General features: G+C 33.1%; 2 protein-coding genes across 2 annotated transcripts; one reads left to right on the forward strand and one right to left on the reverse strand.

The window, feature by feature from the left end:
• Positions 1 to 1,788: 1,788 nt before the first annotated feature.
• On the forward strand, positions 1,789 to 4,986 carry LOC146902504 (protein FAR1-RELATED SEQUENCE 6-like). The gene is made up of 6 exons (XM_085733464.1): positions 1,789 to 3,927; positions 4,007 to 4,132; positions 4,301 to 4,393; positions 4,513 to 4,605; positions 4,692 to 4,748; positions 4,865 to 4,986. The coding sequence occupies exons 1-6, from the start codon at positions 1,876 to 1,878 to the stop codon at positions 4,913 to 4,915; spliced, it is 2,472 nt and encodes an 823-aa protein (XP_085589590.1). The 5' UTR covers positions 1,789 to 1,875; the 3' UTR covers positions 4,916 to 4,986.
• Positions 4,987 to 9,620: 4,634 nt separating this feature from the next.
• On the reverse strand, positions 9,621 to 19,164 carry LOC146902505 (nucleoside hydrolase 3-like). Its single transcript, XM_085734579.1, has 12 exons — positions 18,924 to 19,164; positions 16,638 to 16,817; positions 14,785 to 14,895; positions 14,021 to 14,356; positions 13,485 to 13,661; positions 13,055 to 13,339; positions 12,714 to 12,836; positions 12,416 to 12,613; positions 11,735 to 11,988; positions 11,181 to 11,382; positions 10,326 to 10,631; positions 9,621 to 10,198 (listed from the first exon to the last, which is right to left on the reverse strand). The coding sequence occupies exons 1-12, from the start codon at positions 19,098 to 19,100 to the stop codon at positions 9,869 to 9,871; spliced, it is 2,679 nt and encodes an 892-aa protein (XP_085590705.1). The 5' UTR covers positions 19,101 to 19,164; the 3' UTR covers positions 9,621 to 9,868.
• Positions 19,165 to 21,599: the final 2,435 nt, after the last annotated feature.

Here is a 21,599-nt window from a genome sequence, read left to right on the forward strand (position 1 = left end):
GTGTTTTATATCGCTGTAAATTTATAAGTCTCTTCTTCAATTATATGATTGAGTAAACTAAATATTGAAGAAAATATGCAAAATGGATATAAATTCATGGTACTGGGTAAAAAAAAAAAAAAAGGATGTAAAACATTACACGGGAGACTTACAAAATCTTCCTTGGGATAGTGTATTTTCAGTTTTTCACTCTCTCAATAATATACAAACACTCCCTATTTTTAGTCCATTAATCCAACAAGTTAGTAGTTGTAAACATGCCTTTTGTTCATAATTCAATTAAATTACATGACAAACTTCACCCACAATTTAAATATCCACACTTTCAATCTCTCACTCTCCTTCTTCTTCTTCTTCATCTCTCTCTCTCTGCATATGACACACACACACACACACACACACACACACACACACACACACACACATGTATCAATGATAAACCTCAAACAGATCAGTATTTCTTATACATGGGGGGCTATAAGTATTAAAATTTTATATTCCCTAACCATGGGGGCTATAAGCATTTGATTTAAGTCTAAAATGTCATATTCTTCAAACATAGGTATTAGTTTATGTTTCTATTTATTTTGTAGGTATAAGTAATGTTGTGATCCGTCAAACTTATGTTTTAATCACATTGTTAATAACCGATGTTGTTTGATGGAACCAATTTGAGTTAATTATATTTTGGTATATGACATTTCATTTTCTATGAATATAAATGCCTTTTGAAATTGATTAATTACATCATATATTTTGTAATGTTTTGTTATATTCATAATCAACATCATCAACATTATAAGAGTTGCCCTCTTTCTCCCACAAAAACTTTTGTTTAATTTTGTAAATAACCTTGGAGCTATAAAGTGATGATGCATCTCATCTATATTCATGAAGGCTTTTTTTTGGATTAATTGTGATTCCAAGTGTTCACAACTTTTTGGTGTTACTTTTAACTTATGCAATCATTTAATCATTATTGATCAGAGTTATGTAATTGCTTTAAATTAAATTGAACTATTTGTCAAATGATGACATCTTTATTTTGATGATGACAACAACATCTGATTTATTTTTTATTAAGAAGTGCATTATATGTTTTATTTTGGTGGTACGTTCAGAGTAATATTTTGTTAACACCACAATAAATATTTTTTTGCCCGTGCGTTGCACGGGTGGAAAAACTAGTTACCATAATCCATAGCCCATATACTGAGAAATTCTCCAAGGAAAATGATATTTCGTACGGCAATATTGAATACGGAAAAATACGGACGCGTGAAAACTTGTAATTGCTACGCGCTGCAGTTTCTTACTTTCTTTGTCCAAAAAAACAAGATTAAATTAAATAAATAATAAAAACCCTTAATAGAAACAGAAGTGCCCACCGTTCACCAAAACAAAAACAGAGAAAAGAACCCATATGTTCACCACTCCCGCCGCAATTATCTCCTCTTTCCCGCTAATAGAAGAATCTGATTGAACTTCAATCTCAATTGTTGTGATATAGGGTCGTCGTTCTCTTTTTCACGCTTTTGTCTCTTTGAATCAGGTCTCATATTCATTCTCATGTAACTCTGTTATTGCTTACCATCATAGCTTCCATTGATTCATAGCACAAAAACAGAGTATTTCAGTTTTAATTTACCTACAAGTAAGTATTTTGTGTATTTGTTGTTTTTATAGATCATTATAAGGAATTTTGTGCCGATTGATTGATTGTTCATTTACTTAACTATGTTAGTTAATTAATATAGGTTTTTTTTTTAATTTGTTGTATTAGTGCAAGAAGGGTTTGAGTCTTGTGATGAATTGGAAACTAATGATTGTTTAGAAGCAAATGGTACTTGTGAAGAAGAAACACCTTGTGATGGGATGTCATTCGGATCTGAGAAGGAAATTACTGAGTATTACAACAATTATGCTGAACGGGTGGGTTTTGGAGTTAAAAAAATAAGTTCAAAAAAAGGAGATGAGGGGAAAATGTATTTTACTTTAGCATGTAGTCGAGCTAGAAAGTATGTGAGTCGCTCAAAGAATCTGTTAGAGCCAAATCCTATAACTCAAACGCAGTGTAAGGCTAGATTGAATGCGTGTATTTATTTAGACGGAACAACTAAAATAAAAAGTGTTTTTTTTGAGCATAATCATGATCTAAGTCCAGGGAAAGCAAGGTATTTTAGATCGAACAAGAATATAGGGGCACGAATGAAGAGGAGGTTAGAACTCAATGATCAAGCTGGGATTAATGTAAGTAGAAATTTCCGATCCTTTGTCGTTGAAGCAGATGGGTATGAAAATCTCACATTTGGCGAAAAAGACTGCAGAAACTACATAGACAAAGCAAGACGACTACGACTTGGGACAGGAGATGCTGAAGCAATACAAAAATATTTTGTGAGGATGCAAAAGCAAAACAGTCAATTTTATTATGTGATGGATGTGGATGATGAAAGTCGGTTACGAAATGTGTTTTGGGCAGATGCAAGATGTAGGGTTGCATATGAATATTTTGGCGAAGTCATAACTTTCGACACCACTTACTTAACAAATAAATATGACATGCCTTTTGCTCCTTTTGTTGGAGTAAATCATCACGGTCAGTCTATGTTGTTGGGTTGTGCTCTGTTGTCAAATGAGGATACTGAAACTTTTACTTGGTTATTTAAGACATGGTTGGAATGTATGCATGGACGTTCTCCAAATGCCATAATCACTGATCAAGACAGAGCAATGAAGAATGCAATTGAGGCTGTCTTTCCGAAAGCTCGTCATCGGTGGTGCTTATGGCATTTAATGAAAAAGATTCCAGAAAAGTTTGGTAGCCACTCTGACTACGAGTCTATCAAAACACTTTTGCATGATATTGTATATGATTCTTTTACCAAAAGTGATTTTATGATGAGGTGGGAAAATATGATTGAGTGTTACAAACTACAGGATAACGAATGGCTGAAAGGGTTATTTGTTGAGCGACATCGTTGGGTCCCTGCATATGTAAGGGACACATTTTGGGCTGGAATGTCAACTACACAACGAAGTGAAAGTATGAACTCGTTTTTTGATGGATATGTAAGCTCAAAGACAACATTGAAGCAATTTGTTGAGCAATATGATAATGCATTGAAAGATAAAATTGAAAAGGAAAACATTGCTGACTTTCGTTCTTTTAATACAGTCATTTCTTGTATTAGTCACTTTGGATTTGAGTTCCAATTCCAAAAAGCATTTACCAATGCAAAGTTTAAGGAATTCCAATTGGAAATAGCTTCTATGATGTACTGTCATGCATGTTTCAACAGATTGGAGGGTTTGGATTCCATATTTTCTGTTACAGAAAGTAAGAAAGTATATGACAAGATGAAAGATATCGTGTTCATGGTGTTCTTCAATGAAAAAGACTTTGTGTTGAAATGCACCTGCTGCTTGTTTGAATTTAAAGGCATTTTATGTAGGCACATCCTTTGTGTGCTTAAGCTCATAGGGAAAACAGATTTTGTGCCATCTAATTATATTTTGGCACGGTGGAGGAAGGATATAAAGCGGAGGTATACACTTATTAAATGTGGTTTTGATAATTTGGCTGGAAAAACTGAATTGCAACGTGTAGGTAAAGCTTGTGATGCCTTTTATGAATTTGCTTCAACGAGGATAAATAGTGAAGATGATTTAGTGAAAGTGATGAACTTGATTGAAAACATGAAAATTGAGTTACCATGTAATGAAACATCTCCTAGAATTGTAGAAGAAGATTGTTCAGCTCAAAACCAAGCTACCATTCTTGATCCTAAAGTAGCTCGAAGTAAAGGGCGTCCTCCTTCAAAAAGGAAGACTTCTATAGTTGATCAGATTGTGAAGAAGAAGCTTGCACAAAACAAAACTAAAAAAAGCAACCAAAAGAGTAAAAATATTCAAGTTCAAGAAGAGGTGAGTGTGAAATTTATAGTATTTATTGATATTATAGGTATAATAATTGAGATGTCTAATTTAAGAATTTTTATGGCAGGGCCAATGTACATCTAGAAGTCGAGAAATTGAACACGAAGTGTTTTACAGATCTCAACTTGGTGATAGAATTGGCACACAAGAGAGCATTCAAGTAAACAAATCATATACTAGTCATGCAAATCAGGTGCAAATATAAGCTTCATTGGTCTGTCTATTTCTATGTAAATATTTTAGTGTGAACATAGTCCTAAATGGTTGAATGGTTATATACTACTATTTATGTAGTTGAACATGGTAGTGTGTGTGTGTATATACGTCTGTGTGTGTCTAATTATAGTTTTTTCTATGACAGGGACTAAGATTGCATGTAGTTCAAAATACTACAAATGAAGAGTTTCTTAGGTATCAAATTATTGATGGGACTGGGACACAAGATAGTATTCAAGTAAACCTGATTTCTTACTTTCATTTAATTAAAAATGATTGGCTTTTTGTTATTTGAAATATTCAATATGATATTGCATACTAGTTATCTATGTTTTTGCATGTTAATATCTATAACAGGAGCAGAACTATGTTTGTAGCAGTGAGAATTGTAGTGTGAATACTTTAGCTCCCTTCAATCCAAATCAAGAACATTTTGGTCAAGTAAACAAGGTGCAAATATAGATTTTGGTATTGTTTTGTTTTTATTTGAACATTTTTATAATGAACATAAGTGGTTAATTATATATTCTTTGCAGGCTCCTTATTACTCTCAGGTCACAAACCATTATGCTACTTGTTCTGATTTGTTACAGGTATTGGTTTGAAGTCTTCTTATTGTATGAAAATACAATCTGTTGGTTTTTTATTGTGTGGGAATACAAGCAAAATTTAATACAAAAAACACTAATCCCTTTGTCTCTTTTTCTAGGAACAACACCACATGAAAGATCAGCACAATAATCATAGAGACGCAAGTTGAATGATCCAGCCATCAAAAGACATGAATAAGACACAACTTTTGGATTTTTTTAGCTTTATTTTGTGTTAGAACTTGGATCTTTTGATTTGTAAGGATTATCATGTTATTGATGCTGAAAGTAATATTACTTAAAAAAAATTCTGTCGCATTTTTTTACTTGGTTGGACTTGTTTTGTTTTGTTTTGCTGTTATGACAGTTGGGGTTCTGCTATATCAGTCCCTGTTGTAATGGTTTTCTGCTGTCCGCGAGTTTTAGTTATGCTTCGCACGCGCTCGTTATTAATAAATTTGCAGATTCTAAAAAAAAAAACTTAAAGAATTTAAAGCTTGAAATACATAAAATGATGTGTCTGCAATTTTCATTCGATGAAATGTATAACATTGATTTGAGTAATATTACATTACATGGATAGTCTTAATAGAGACTTCTTTCATGGTCACATAGACTTTCTAAAGATCAAAAGGTTCCCTAACTAGAAGAATGATTTAGACAATACAATTGTTTTTGAACCAATTCATCATAATCTCATAACTAAAGTGCAAGTAGCATGTCCACCAAAAGTTGTGTAGATATCAGCCACATACATCAAAGATTGCAAAATCTAGCTCCAAAACTTCAGTAGCAACATTTTATCTGATATGGAGCTTTTCCATTTGCATATCCTTTCTTTGTGCATCAGCTCAAAACCAGTTGGCAGCATAGGCCAGCAGTGCTTGCACTCATTCCTTACCACACTTGCTGTTTTAGCATATCCCATCAGTACCATAAGCTGACCATAATCAATATCCTGTAATAAAAAACATATTTAGAGCAAAACAGAAGCAGATTTGTTAAAATTCAGAACAGCAAGGCACACTAATTCAGAACAATTGTAGTGTGAATACCATTTGTAATACATACAAGCCAGTTGGAGAATATCCAATCATGCACCTGTTTAATGAACTCGACGACAATGGTGCGTTTGGTGACAAGGGTATTAGAGATATGAATCCAAGCTTGAACAAACACCAATAACAAGTAACCATTGCACCAATATGTGACAGAAGCAATAAGCACTACTCAATACACAATCCGCAATAAGCAATAAGCAATAAGCAGTCACTACTCAATTCACTAAACCTTACGAATAGCCTTGTAACAACCTCAACTAACTAACTAACTAACTAACTAACTAAGTAACAAACTAACTACTAACAAATCTTAACTACTTTAACAACTCTAGTTAGCCATTATTCTATATCCTAACAAACTATGTTGCAATAGCACTTAGAATACATGGATGAAACAAATTGCTTTCCCAGGCTTTTGATCTTCATAGTTTTATGTCTTTCAGAATTCTACAATTAAGAAAGATGATGCACTGTGTAACCATTGCTGGAAAAACTGAACAAAAAAGCTGTATGTTTTCTGTGAGGACTTTCCACAAACACCTGGCACAATAGCCACAATCTGCAATTTCAACACAGTTCGTTTCTGAAACAGAATACTCAGTACAATACAGCAGTAAAACTAGGTAGAAGATCGTATATCAACGATGCAGAGATTGGGGGTATATATATGTGCACAATTTCTTAACATACCTGATTCACAAAGGCGAGAGCACGGAAAGAGAAGACGAAGACGATGATTCACAAAGGCAAGAGCACGAAAACGAGAAGACGACGACACCGCTAGTTCACAACAAATGAGAGTGAATTCCAATCAGAGTTTTGATTCGCGGGAAAGGAGAAACAATTGCGGCGGAAGTGAGTGGCGAACGTGGGTTTCGTTTGAATCAGAGTTTTTTTTTTTCTTATTTAAAAAAAAAATCAGAAACTGAAGCGCGTGCAAAATAGATGCAAACACGCGTCCGTGAAATTCCGTGATTAATTTTCCGTACTGAATAGCACATCTGTTTTCATATTCATGTAGTATTCTCTTTCTTCTTTTTCTCTTATTTTTTTTTATCAAAAAAATAAATAAAGAAAAAAAAGTTGTCATAAATATCACTACTCACAAATGATATTTGTACAACTAATTTTAAATAATTTTTGTAACAGCCTTTTTTTCCACTTTTTTATCTGAAAATAACAATAAAGAGAGATGAAGAGAGAGAATAAAAGTACAATGAAAGTATAAGAGAGTTGTCGCAAAAGTTGTTTCAAAATAATTGCTCAAATAACATTTCTCTTCATATTTACATTGAATTCATACACACACACTCTCACTCTCATTATTGTGTTTACCACCAATAAAAGACGGAAACAAATGTTGTTCCAAAAGTTAAAAAATAGTTATACAAATATAATTTTTTTATCAAATAATGATAGTTGAAAAGTAAAGTGGTACTCCATCATTTCCTAAATGTATAAAACACGTACCAACTTTCATATATATTCAGAAAAGTTAGCGTAGGTGACATGTTTGTTGTGTGAAAATTTTATTAAATTATCATTTGGATATTCACGTACCAACTTTCATATATATTCAGAAAAGTTAGTAGCGTAGGTGACGTGTTTGTTGTGTGAAAATTTTATTAAATTATCATTTGGATATTATAGTGTATTTTGTTAAAGAAATCAAAATGAAATATATTACTACCGGTTAGCTATCCTCCCAGCATAATGTGTGCCAAAGAAAAAAGCTGAAAAAGACAATAAAGTATCAACAAAACGAACCAGCAGTTAGTCAATCCCCACACATACAAAAGATTTTGGCAACAATTATGAAAAGTATAATGAAAAACAACAAATTTAGCTTTAAACCATCAAAAGGAAAAAAAATCTTAATCTTCTCCAAAAGCTGAACGTGAGAATTGTCTTTGCCTCTGAATAGCCTATCATTTCTTTTCTTCCAAATCACCCAAGAACTTGTAAACCAGATCAAAATCATGATGGAACGTCTTGCTGTCTGAAGAGGTACAAAACTGAAGAAAATGATCCACAGTGGTAGCACGGTCCACTGAATGTACTCCAAGCCAGTTGCGAACAAGTTGCCAAATCTGACCAAAAAGACCACAAGTCAAGAATAAATGGTTCTCAGATTCCTGCGTGCCACAACCACTAACATAAAACTGAGACTCGTGAGTAATAATTCCTCTTCGGAATAACTTCACCATAGTTGGCAATCTATTCCGAAAAAGGCACCAAGCAAATACTGAAACCTTCAGAGGGACCTCCCTCCTCCATAAGAGATCAGCAGGGACATAATCACGGGAAGGCGTCATTTCTATGAGGATGCGATAAGCCCCACTGACTGAATAACCATCGACAATGTCAACCTGCAGCACAACAGTCAACAATAAAGTCCTACACTCCTCTACCATCTCCTCCTCCCACGCCCATAACCTCCTTCTCCACTTCCAAGTCTCCCCGCCCTCATCCCACCCCAAATCAAACATTTGAGCCACAATTAGCAGTTTGTTTTCTGATAAATCAAACAAACGCAGAAACCTAACTCCAAACCAAAATAAGGTAGTGGATCCGTTATAGTGTATTCAATATTGGTTTTTCATGTTTCAAAACAAATTGGTTATGTTTGGAAAATGTTAATAAATGTATTTAAAAAATTGAAAGGGATCTTATGCTTAAGGGATTTTTTTTTTCTTCCTTCCAACTGGCGTTTATAAGTAGGGAGAAAGAGACTACAGGGGAAATGAATTCTCAAAATTTTCTCACATGTTTCTCATGAGCTATCAATCCCATTCCCATCATTGAATTTTCCCCTTTCTACCAAAAAAATATCTCATCATTGAACTATTTGTCAAAAAAAAAAAAACTACCTTTTTACTTTATTAATTCAGAAAAAACTAGTACCTTTTTACTTTTAATTTATGTACGCACTACAAGACAAATGAATTAAGATGAAAAATGACATTTTTTTAAATGCTCATGTCATAAACTCATAACTATGCTAAATGCATTGAGATGTGTTCACTTATTCTCGTATCATCGTGGGGTGAGTACTGCAATATAATATCGGTAACTTAGAAGAATTGTACTGCAATTTTGGTTTTACAAAGAAGTTTTATATAAATATTTTCATAGCAAAATGTGTGGTGATGTTAAAGATGGTAATGTTTTTCTTGCCTTAAGCTATCTTAAAACTGAAAAACTTAATTAATTTAAATATGTTTTTATGCAAGGATGTACCTATTTTTATTCTTTACAAGCTTGTAAGTACATTGTTGTACAAAAAAAAGTGCAAGTACACATTGTTATAAAAATTATAAATACATTTAAAACCAAAAAATAAAAAAATAAAATACAACTGCAATAATTTAATTAATTTAAATATGCTTTTATGCATGGTTCAAGTCACACCTCGGCCTAGCAATTTAGCCAATTGAGCTAAGAAATGTGGACAACACATTTGGTCGCGTCTCCGCTTCTTATGTATGCTTCACATGATGAAATATGAAGTTGCGTTGTTGCTAGATTTTGTTTCTGAAGCTAGTTACTGGATTGTTATTGCTCTCTATACTGAATCATTGAGTTTTCATTTTGTTATTTCTTGATTTTGAAGTGTGAAATGTTGAATATATGTGCTTAATTTATTAGAGAATGATTAAAGGCATGCTAGGTGTTTGATGAATGTTCTATGTGAAACTTCAACAACATGCTGCTATATTAGTCTATTTTTTATTTAACTCCCTAAACTTATGATATTTGGATTATAATTGAATAATGTGTTTGTGTTCTTTAATCTTCACGGTTACGTTGTGCATCCATATAAAGTTGATGTAAAATTTCATAAATATAATCAATATGATTGTATTATAATCCAACTATGGATTTTGAGATACAATCATCTAAGCAAAAAAAATTGTTGAATGATAATGAATGGTGCAATTCAATATTATCTTTTTCATAAACTCATCAACAATGTTCTAATTATTGCTTAAAGAGAATATGTATTCATATTCTATCATTGTTGATAAAAACCAAGCCATGTGGTGGTTGTTGCGGCCACTCTTAACCTTGGATTTCAGCAACTTTTTCTTTTTTAGGCTTACCATCGTGAGGATGACTCCAATTCCTTGTCTGTTCTTCAAAGCTTCCTACCTTGGCTGACTGATACAGATCGCCAAGCTTGTTTGCGTACATATTATAATACGCCTTTTCCTCCACATTGCTTAATATTCTGACTAACTTTCCATGTTTCTCATCTACCACTATTTTTCCATCAGTGGATTCGATGCCACTAGCTAAGACTTTAACGGGCTTCACCTCAAATTTCGGATTCAGACTTGAAGACCTATCAGCCAAGACTACTGCACCTAGAATTTCACCCAGGAAAGTGTCCTGCAAACATAGAAACAGTGTAGAAAATCCATAATTAATTATAGTTATCAGTAATGTTAACGAGAGGATTTGAAAGAAGATTGAGCAATTCGAACTAGAAAAAATAGTTATGGATAGAAACTTATACCATATGGTAATATCTGTTATTGGTTTGCTTCAAACGGTTTAGGCTTGACAATAGACTCTTGGTAAACACAACCTCTGGTGTTTTTCTTGTCCCTTCTAATCTACCTATAATAGTTGCAAATGAACTCACTTGGCGCTGAGTACTCAATGGAATGAGTGTGATCTTAACTTCTGATTCCAACACTGTTTTGGCGGCTAAAGGGTCTAGGAACATGTTGAATTCTGCATATTGGTTTGAAGGAACTGAAAACACATTTCCTTTGTCTTCTGCATTACTGCTGATGTGTCCCCCCACTACAAAAACTTCCTGCATTATTTTGAAACTTTGTAAGCAACCGTGTTTCTATTTTTGCACTTGAGAAATACTTGACACAAAACAACTTTGAATATTCTATTGGATTAAGTAAGTTTTAAATTTTACAAAATATATCCTCCTATCAAGTTTAGTTCCTACGAAAAATGTCATTATTATTTAGTTTTCAATTTGGTGATTTTGATGAAAACTTTCATCCGTTTTTGGTCCCTAAAATCACCAAATTAAAGACTTATACCTTATTCCATTTAAGTGTTTTTTGAAAGGTAAATTTTTAACAGACTATCGACTAGAAAGTTTTTACCGTTTACTCTGTAATCTACTTTCATAGTAGCATAGTGTTCTTGTTTTTTTTTTAAGAAGTCAAACTAGCCCACCGAAATTGGCTTCGGCGAGCTACGACCTTGAGAGGAGAACACTCCAATGTCCCAAGCCAACACCACCAGGCCAACCCGAGTGGGTTGCATAATGTTCTTGTTGATCGATCATACACAAACCTATACTCAGATAGATGGTAACAAATATATACTACGTTTTAGTTACCTGAATTCTAGAGCTTATATTTTTCACTGAAACAACGTTTGCCAAGTTAGTCAAGGGTCCGTTGGTTAGTACAGTAATATTGGACCCTGGTTTCATTGTTTGCAATACAGACTCCCAAACTTCCATAGCTAGTGGTTGTCTAAGTTCAGGGTGATCCGTATCCCGTGGGGCTCCAAACTTCACAGAGTTTTCTCCTGTATACCTGAAATAATTTTTAGTGTATTAGTCTTTTGCTGTTAACAAACCCATGGAGTTTTTTCAAGCAAACATGGTGTTTGAATCCTCTGGAGTGACTGCACTGTGCATCATGATGCAGAGCCAATGAATTGAAGATAGAGAATACAATTACTGATCTCTGAGGTCAATGCGCCATGCAGCAGGGATTGTAAGAGATTCAATTTCAAAGTTACAAATAAAGACTCTGCGGCCGTTGCACAGTGCAACAGCCGTGGGGATGTTTAGGTCTAGAAATAGAAACTTATGATACATCATAATGCTAGATGAAAAACAATACTAAACAATACTAAGGCATGGAAGTTACTACTAAAAAGCACCTTCTTGGGCTTCGTGGCAGATAACGAGCAAGACCATAAAGAGTGTCGGAATCGATGTAACCTCCATTCCCATGAGGAATGGTTTTAACATACTTACAGCCTCCAACAGCTCCGAATATTGGATCTCTCTGATTCATTGCGAAAACGTCTCCTAGACCAACTGGTATATCATCACGACCCATCATGTGAAGTATGTCATAAATTATGTCTATTGTTGCTGCATTTGCCCATCCAGTAGGACTCACAATGATTGCCTAAAACCAAAGTTACAAGGTAACCCAAATTAAAGTTTACTACATTACTATGTCTCTACAATTCTATAATTCAGATGCAAATAATTCAACAGAGGAAAACATGTGTTTTTTATTTATTTTTTAGGTGCTAGGTAGTAAAGAATATAATTCCGTGCATGTTTGGGAGAACACTAGAATAGACAAAATCATCGTGAATCACTATGATTTTGGCCTAAGCTACACTTTGTAGCTTCACAAAATCATGGTGGCTCGCCATGATTTTTCAATCCCTTCACTCATGCAAACATGTACTTCCTAATTGAGCTTAATTTATATCAATAGTTTTTGGAATTGTGAACCTTTTTTCAATTTGGAGTGTCAAATATTTGATTTTATTTAATACTAAAAGTAATTGAAAGAAACAATTAGGAAAGCAAAATAAGAATACCTTAAGGTCGATTACTTGAACAGGCACTTTAAGAAGATAAAATAGAGCTAGAAAATCTCCTGCACTCATGTCCATGTCAAAAACAACAGGTTTTCCCAATTTTTTATTTTGAAAGTTTGGCTTGTAAGTTACTTCTTTGTAGTAGGGAAACTGAGTAGTAAAGTTGTATCTCCCTGCTTGTCGTGGTTGCTTTAGAACCTTTGAACCAACAAAAAAATGAAAATCAAATTCACATTCATTTGTCTTTTTAAGAATCCAATCAAAGACATGTCATAAATAATTCCATTATTAAACATACATCTAAGAATCTTATGAAATATTCCCTGTCAAGTGAACTCCCAACATCTCGGTTAGGCTTTGCTTTTGTAGCAACAAGTACCCTTACTGAGTCTGGACCACCTACCTCTTTTGTGTAACCATCCTATAAAAAACAAGTTGCATTACAACACATGTTAGTAACATTCCCTATATGTCACTACTAGAAAAAGTAGAACCAGTAGCCAAAATTAGCAACTGAAAAAAGGATAGTATTAAAGACAAATATCATTTTTTTCTATCTCTACTTTTTGGCAAATTAATGTTTATGCTAATCAAATGAGTAGCAAATTGAGTTGACAACCTAAAAGTACAAACAACTACCTGACATTTTCCTTTGCCATTCTCCACGAAGCAAAGAGGATCTCTGAGTCCTTGTTGAATATGACCACTATGGACACCACCTTTTTCGAGATTGAACTTGGGAACTTTTAGGCCATTAAATAATGGATTGGAGCCATCAGATATTCCATATGGTTTATTTGAAGTAATTACAGTTATGTTCATATACTCCATTTCAGCAAATTCATTATCTCCTTTGTGATTATTGGGTTTACTCATGATTGAGATAGCCACACCAGTCATAAAAGAGTCCCACATAAAATAACTCTGTTAACAATGAGTCGTTTTTTAATATCAGATCTTTTATACTCCAACAAACATGATTCACGTAAATTTACGTGTTTCATGTTTGATGCATATGTAATAAGTAATACAGTATAATGACATGTATAAATTCATTAAGAGAGATTACCGAATAGAATTCGTTGTCGAACCAAGTATCACGAGATATTTTCAAGGATTTGAAACAATATTGTGCTTCATGTGTGTCTTGACTCTTTTCAAATGCATCAAAGAATTGTTCAGTGATGGGGATTGTGTTTGATGCATCAAGAGGAACTAGGGTGACAGGAATTCCAGAATGAATCACCTATATAAAACAATATATACATTTTGTCACAAACATAGCTATCCATGTATATTTCTGTTAGATACAGGGTAATGTGCTTAGATCAAAAAAATTGTATGAAAAGATTTCTCAGGTAACTTTTTAAATTTCATATAAGAATTTAAACATGTCTTTCTTAAAATAAATAAAAAATTCAATATTTTAATAATTATTTAAGAAAATATTAAAGATTTTCTTAAAGAAAACACTAATAAACAGGATATAAATATCTGTAAAATTTGGTTTTGTCATTACTTACATAAATATGAACCTTGAAACTAAAGTCATATGCTTTAAAGAAATGAAAAAAGTATGGAGTAGTATTGAAGAATTTGTATGACCTGGTAAGCTGCAAAAGGATCTCCAAAGATATTGAATTCTGCATAAGGGTTAGTATTATAATCTGTAAACATATTTCCATGGTCACCACACTGTCGAGGCACACAGGTAGATGAAGCATTTTTTGGGCAACAACCAGTTGGGTTGCTTGACCTTACACCTCCACCCATTATATAGATATGTTCCACATTTTTCTTCAGATGTGGATTATTCATTAGGAAAATTGCAACATTTGTATGAGCTCCCATCATAAACAAAGTTGTGGGACCTGCAGACACTTTTTCAATCAGCACCTGTTGAGCAGTTGGTTGCTCTAGTGGTGTATATTTCCTTTTTCCCTGATATCATGATTAAATTAGCAAGCAATATCTAAATTCATAACAATATAATTTATTATTGGCTTAATAGTTTTCGCCCCTTAATTTTCACGAAGTTGCGATTTTGACCCCCTAAGAAAAAAAACTACAAAACTGCCCCCTAAGTTTTGCAACTGTAACAGTTTTGGCCCCCCAAGGCAAAAAAAAATAAAAAAAATAACACGTGGCACCTCACTTAGGGTGTCACGTCAGCGTGGACCGAGTCAAAATTGGCCTTGGGGGCCAAAACTGCCACAAGTACAAAACTTAGGGGGAGGTTTTGTAGTTTTTTTTCTTAGGGGATCAAAATCGCAACTTTGGGAAAGTTGGGGGGCTAAAACTACTATTAAGCTTATATTATTTCTCTCAAAAAAAAACAATATAGTATATTATGTTTGTGTTATTAATACCTGTGGGAGGAAAGCTTTCCTGATACCATAATTTGAATCAATATCTAAACGTCCTCCAAGTCCTACGGGAATGGCCTGCCTGTATCTGCAGCTTCCTATTGTTGTCATTCCCTGATTCAATAAGTGGCATATCACATACAATATTAAATCACAGTGTGTTTGTATTTGTCAAAATCGCGGTGCGGTGAGCTGCCAGTAGCTTTTATAAAAATCACAGTGATTAACCGCAATTTTGTCAAACTCACCGTATTACCAAACATGCACTAACAAGAGTCGCAAAATACATTATTTTTCCCAATTGCTGCATTTATTTACATCACTACAGGTCATCCAAATGCAACTAGAAAGCACTGTAAGTTGAACTGAATTGTATGCAATGCTCGAAGACGTTGTGTATATATATTTTTGAAACTTTTTTTTTTTTTTAGAAACTTGAAACAATAAGGTTTGAAAGAGTTTAATGGTGGTATACTTTTTTTTTTTTTAGGGAATGGAGGTATACTTTTATACTCTCATAAACAAGAGACTGTTATGTTCTTGTGAGCTTAGCTCAGTTGGTATGGACAATGCATAAAATATGCAAGGTTCGGGGTTCGAACTCCGGCCACAAAAAAAAACAAGAGACTGCTATATTATACTTGAGGAAGTCTTGTGTGTGTCACAACAATTTGGACACAATTTAGGCACACTCACATATTTGAAAAAAAGTAGAAAGAAAAACTCTCGGGAAGAATTTGTCACCCATTTAAGTCCCACAAGGTTCAAAGATTAATCTTTGCAGTTGTGCGCAAAGGATACCCAATTTACACCAAAGACTGAATATATGAAGTATATCACGAATTACAAATAAACCAATAAAAAAAAAAAACCTTTTTGACGTAAATCATAGAAATGGGGGTAAATGGAAGTCAATAAATAATGGTCGACGGAACACATGGCGTGATAGATTCGTGCATCGCTCTTTTATGAGAAATAGCATTTTTCATTCATTAATATATAAAAAAATATTTCTCAAAGATCTATGTACAAATTTAACATATTAAGGGTGTGTTTGTTTTAGTTTTTTAAAAAAGAAATGTTAACATGTGTCCTTATAACACATGAGCACATGTTAAAGAACTCAATATGATTTTTTTTTGCCTCTGTTGGTAGAACATTACATAATATATGCAGGAATCAGAGTTTGAACTTCGGACACTTTACTTATTCGTTTTAAAGGTGAATTTCCAACCATTAGGCTATTTGATAAAAAAAACTCAATATAAAAATTTTATTTTGAAAATTGTGTCAATTTATTTTTCGAAAAATTGAAAAATAATTTTCCTTAATTAATACTTATTGTTTGTGAAATCCTTACATGTGCCTTAAGAGTTAGGGTACATGTTAGCATGACACTTCAAAAAATATATTATGTGTTAAAAAATCTAAAGATTTTTTTGTAGGAATTCAAAAAATAAATCTAGAGCTATTTGTGTTTACTTACTATCCAAAAAATCATTTAAAAAATATTTGTAATTAGTGTATTTGTTACCTCCTCGTTTTTGAAAAAATAGATTTTAAAAAAAGTTAATTCTAATAACTTTTCATTTAAGTCAAAATATATTTTTTTAATAAAATGATTTTCTAAAAATCCTATAACAGCACTTAAAAACGACAAAAGTAATTTTTCATAAAAAGAGATTTTTTTTCAAAATTAACTACTCACTTTTTTTAAAAAGGAAAATTAACTGCTCAAATTTATTTTTGGGTACAAAAATTAACTGCTCACTCACGTAAAAGGCAGAAGATGCCTATAAAAATAGAAAGTGGGGGGCGGTGGGAGTATGGTATATAAAAGAGGAAATTATTAGTACCTGTTCTATAATTGGTAGATATCCACCAACATTTGGGAGTATGGTACCATTTGGCAGTATTCCACCCTCTCCACCAATTCCAACAGCAATATCATCTCTCCCCATCATGTATAGTAAGTCATAAATTTGGTTCACAGCATGCCCAGCACTAGTCCAGCTATTTGCACTGATGGTCACTGCCTGCAGATTAAGGACCAAATCAACTTAAGTAGAAATATTATTCTTGTGTTTTGCAAGTACCATTCATATGATACCGTAAGAACGTTTATATTTATAGAGGTTTAAGTCTGAATTTAAGATTCTCTAAAAATATATTCATCATGTTAGTAAATTATTTTAAACAAATCATACTTTTTTTTTTGGGGGGAAATCATACTATTTTTTTTGGGGGGAATATATGGTTTTGTCTATACTCTATACTATATACGAAGGGAATATATGGTTCTATATACGAAGGGAATACATGGTTTTGGGATGACTTTTTCACTTCCAATTAGATCCTTAAACAAATTTGCAGATAAAAATGTTATATTTTTGTTGTCATTAATAAAAGATAAGAATTTATGTTATATCTTCTATATTTTTTTTTTTTGAAGGAGTTATATCTTCTATATTGTATACTATATATAAATGGAATACATTATTTTGAACTGGTTTTTCACTTTTCCTTTTATATCCATCCCTAAAAAATTTTTTATCAATTCAATCCTTAAAGTATAAATAAAAATTTGTCAATTTAGTCATGAACACCTCGGGGGCGTTTGTTTGAGGGAAATAAAAATAGTTCCAAGGAATCTAAGGTTGGAATTACATATGCTTTTGTTTGGTAGATGGGAACAAAAAAAATAAGCCTACGAATAAATTATACCCAGGAAAAAAATAATGACAGTTACACCCACGTTGGGCCCACGTTTTGCCCACTTTTATTCCTGTCAAATAGGATGGGAAAGTTTTATTCCCAGGTAAATTTCTGTAAAAATCCAATTCTACCCTTAACCAATGCTTATCACCTCCTATATGATTGTTGAAAAGATCATCTGATATCAATATTTCTTGGTTGTTGATCGTTTATAATTTTTGTCCTCGATTTTTTTTAAAATGAAAAATAATTGAAATTATTCTTTACAAGAAAGATTTCCTTTTATCGGTGATAATTTTCTTTGTTCCATTGGAATTTTACCCAATTGAGTTTGGACTTCTATGCATTGATTTTGGGATGATGGCCAAGATGGAAAGGGATGTGTAGTACAAGAAAGAGAACCTGGTCTGTCTAGAACTCTGGAAGGATTAGAACTCAGGAAGGATTAGAGTTTAGGCTCTTTATCAACAGGATTTAGAAATGTCGATGGTATTTGAAAGGGGTAGTTTTATAAATTTAACGTTCATGCCATAAAAAATTCCCAGGAATTATACTATTGACCAAACACTTTTTTCTACAATTTCCTGGGAATAAAATTCCAACATTTATATTCCTGAAAAAGTTAATCCCAGGTATTAATTTTGTAATCCTCAAACAAACGCACCCTAAAGTGCAGACACTATATATTGACGGATTTCATATAATTTAATTCTTTTTTATCATATTTACACAATTAAGAGACTAGATTGGAGAGATGAAGATAGTTCAAAGACTAAACAAATGGTTTATTTAAAAAACGGACTACGTTATCTTCCTTTCATATTAATATTTATTTTCAGTTTCTGTAGTATTTAATAATTAATTTTTTTAGGGGTTTAATAATTATTTATTGAATCCTTCAAAAAAAAAACAAATAATTATTTATTGAAAATTTCTGTAGTATTTAATAATTAATTTTTTTAGGGGCTTAATAATTATTTATTGAAAACAAAGTAGTAATTTTTAAACCAAACGTATGAAAACATAATCTAATAGATCTTTGGATCGCCGTTTCAAAAAAAAAAAAAAAAAGAGATCTTTGGATCTTTTCCATGGTCCTTTCTATAAAAACCAAATGAATCAATAAAAATTGATTTATTGGTTTATATTATAGATCAAATTCATCGATGTTACTCGTTTGTCTAATATAAATAATTTTTGACAAAACTTATTTTAATATTGACAGCTATGAAGAAAATATGGATATTGTTTATTATTTTCTTAAGTTGTACAAAATAGTCAAATACGATTAGGAGTAAATAATTGACATTAAACTAATTAACTAATGAAAAGCAAAAGCAAAATGAAAAGAGAAAAAGAAAGGATGGTGAGTGAGTAGCTTGGCTAGATTTGCAGGTTTGTTTCATGATATGATAAATGCTACATACCTCCAATTGAAATTGTGAAGTGTTGAGCTTAAGAAGATAAAGCAGAGCAAATAAATCATCAGTATCAACATCTGTATCCACAACAATTCTATGAGGCTTTCCCTCCACTACAGAAATCACAGTTCCTATAAACAACAAAAACACTGTAACAGCTGCAGCTACCCTCCGCAGCAACATCCTCAGACCAAGAAAAGAAACTACGTTGTTGTCTTGAAACGATGTTTTGACAATTTTGATTGATGATGTTATGTTATCTACCTGCACTATTTATTGAGTATGTATCTGATGACGTGACTGCATTTTCATTCCGGAAACAATAAAACATAATAATTTAAAAACAAAACATGGCAAAATTATATTACACATGTGGTGTGGTCCCTTGTCTTTTACCTTTTTTTTTCTTTTCTTAATGTCAATTTATCTGATTGAGTCTTTTGCTTACGAGTCTTCGAACTTTAAATCTATTACTATCATTTATGCGTGTTTGGTTTGTATATGAATTTTACTTAAATTGAAGTATGAAAATTCACGTGTAAAGAAGAGATCAAGAAGGTTAAATTGACCTAAAACAAGATAAAATATTAAATTTCGCATGTGTTTGGAAGCTTACAATATCACAGTGAATAGTCACACCGGATAAGAAACTACAACCAGTAGCTTTTCTAAATCACGGTAAAAATAAGGCTTAAACGCACCTTTCACCCCTAACTTTGCATAAGTTGCAATTTTGGCCCCCTATTAAAAAAAATGGCAAAAGTGACCCCATGTCTACACCCTTTTGCAAAACACCAATTTTGACTAGGTCAATCACATGTGTCACGCCAGCTGTGTATATTTTGAATTAAAAAAAAAAAAAAGTCCACATATTTATCAATTGAATTAAAAAAATGAAAAAGGAAAAGAAAGAAAGGAGGTTGCACGTGAGAAGGAAAACTGCAGAAATCCCACCCCAAATTTGTGGATCTGGGTTGGTCTATGTTTGTGCAGGAAGAAAACTGCATAAACCCACAAACACGACAGCTCAACTAAACAAACTCAACTCAACTCCCATGGAGCTCGACCTTCGCTCTTTCCTTCCTGACGACACCGAAACCGATCTCCCGCCCACTCATCACCGTACCGTCGACGAAATTCTCAACGATTGCTCCTCTTCCTCATCATCATCATCATCATCACCCTCTTCTTCTCCACCTCCTTCTCCTTCTAGTAACAGACCTACTAACTTTCCTCAACCCGCATCCGTTTCCACCGGAGGAGAATTTCGAATTCGATTAAATCTGAATCGGATATTTCCGATGTTTTGAGTGAGTTTGGTGACAAAATTGAGAGGAGTGTGAGTGTTGGTGATGTTGATTTCAGAGGAGGTGAATTCAGGGAGAGATTTGGGGGTTTTGTGGAGAGGAGTGAAAGTGTTGGTGATGTTGGAATTGATGCAATTGAAGTAAATGAAGATGATGTGAATGTGAAGAGTGATTTAGATGAGTGTTTTGTTTCTAATTTGTTGAATTCTGTTGAAAATAATCATGATCATGATGATAAAGGTTTGGATTCTACAAATTCTACACATTTTGATGTTGTAGGTGGTGAAAATGGTCATGATCATGATAGTAAATGGAGATTGATGAAGAATGAAGGGAAGAAGAAGATGCCTCACGTGCCTCACCATATTTTCCTTCCATTTTTCATTTTTTTTATTCTCTAATTACACGCGTGGACTTTTTTATTTTTTTTAATTCAAAATATACACAGCTGGCGTGACACATGTGATTGACCAAGTCAAAATTGGTGTTTTGCAAAAGGGGGTAGACATGGAGGGTCACTTTTGCCATTTTTTTTAATAGGGGGCCAAAATTGCAACTTATGCGAAGTTAGAGGGTGAAAAGTGCGTTTAAGCCTAAAAATAATAAGGAAAATGTTAACGAGTGCCCCCGGGGCACTGATTAAGGAAGCTAAATGAAGAAAGTGAAAGTCAAAAAAGACACTTTTTAATCTTTTAATGCATTGATTACACAGCTTTCAAGGCAAATATTACTACATTTGCTTCCTTAACCAGTGCCCCGGGACACTGGTTAACAAGACCCAAATAATAAATCAAAACATACGATAGTGATTGGCCAGTGAAGAGACTTCGTCTGAAATTAAGTTAAGAAAACGAACAAGGTGTAGTTTGGTAAGAAAAACATAATGATAATATTAAAAAAAGTAGCACGTGCACGCAAATATAGGGACTTTATGTATTTGGAATATTTGAATTGGACAGAGTAGGTAAGAGGAGGCAAAGGAGGACCAAATTAAGAATTGCTAAAGAATTTTGAACTCGCGGTTCACGTTCCTCCTCCTGGCATCGAAACAACTGAGTACTATATTTTGGCTAATGTGGCCAAGTCACAGTCACAGAACACCCAACGCAACCAATTTTGCTGTTAATATATGGGTACGTATTACCACCGCTTCTTTCACTCACAGACGTGAATCACTTTCAAATTATCAAGGTAATAATGATAGGAAGAGTGTTATGAACCGCCTTTTTTTAACATTTTCTAACATTTAAATTTTTATTGAGTGATTCGTGTGTATCATACATTGAAAATAGATCATACATAAATTGACAAGACATACATATGTTTCATCCAATAAAAGAGTAAATATTAAAGAGAGTAAGTGTTCATAACATTT

The sequence above is a fragment of the Medicago sativa genome, chromosome 8 (genome assembly GCF_051527215.1).
Source record: "Medicago sativa cultivar Bolivia chromosome 8, Bolivia_mono, whole genome shotgun sequence".
Taxonomy (NCBI): Eukaryota; Viridiplantae; Streptophyta; class Magnoliopsida; order Fabales; family Fabaceae; genus Medicago; species Medicago sativa.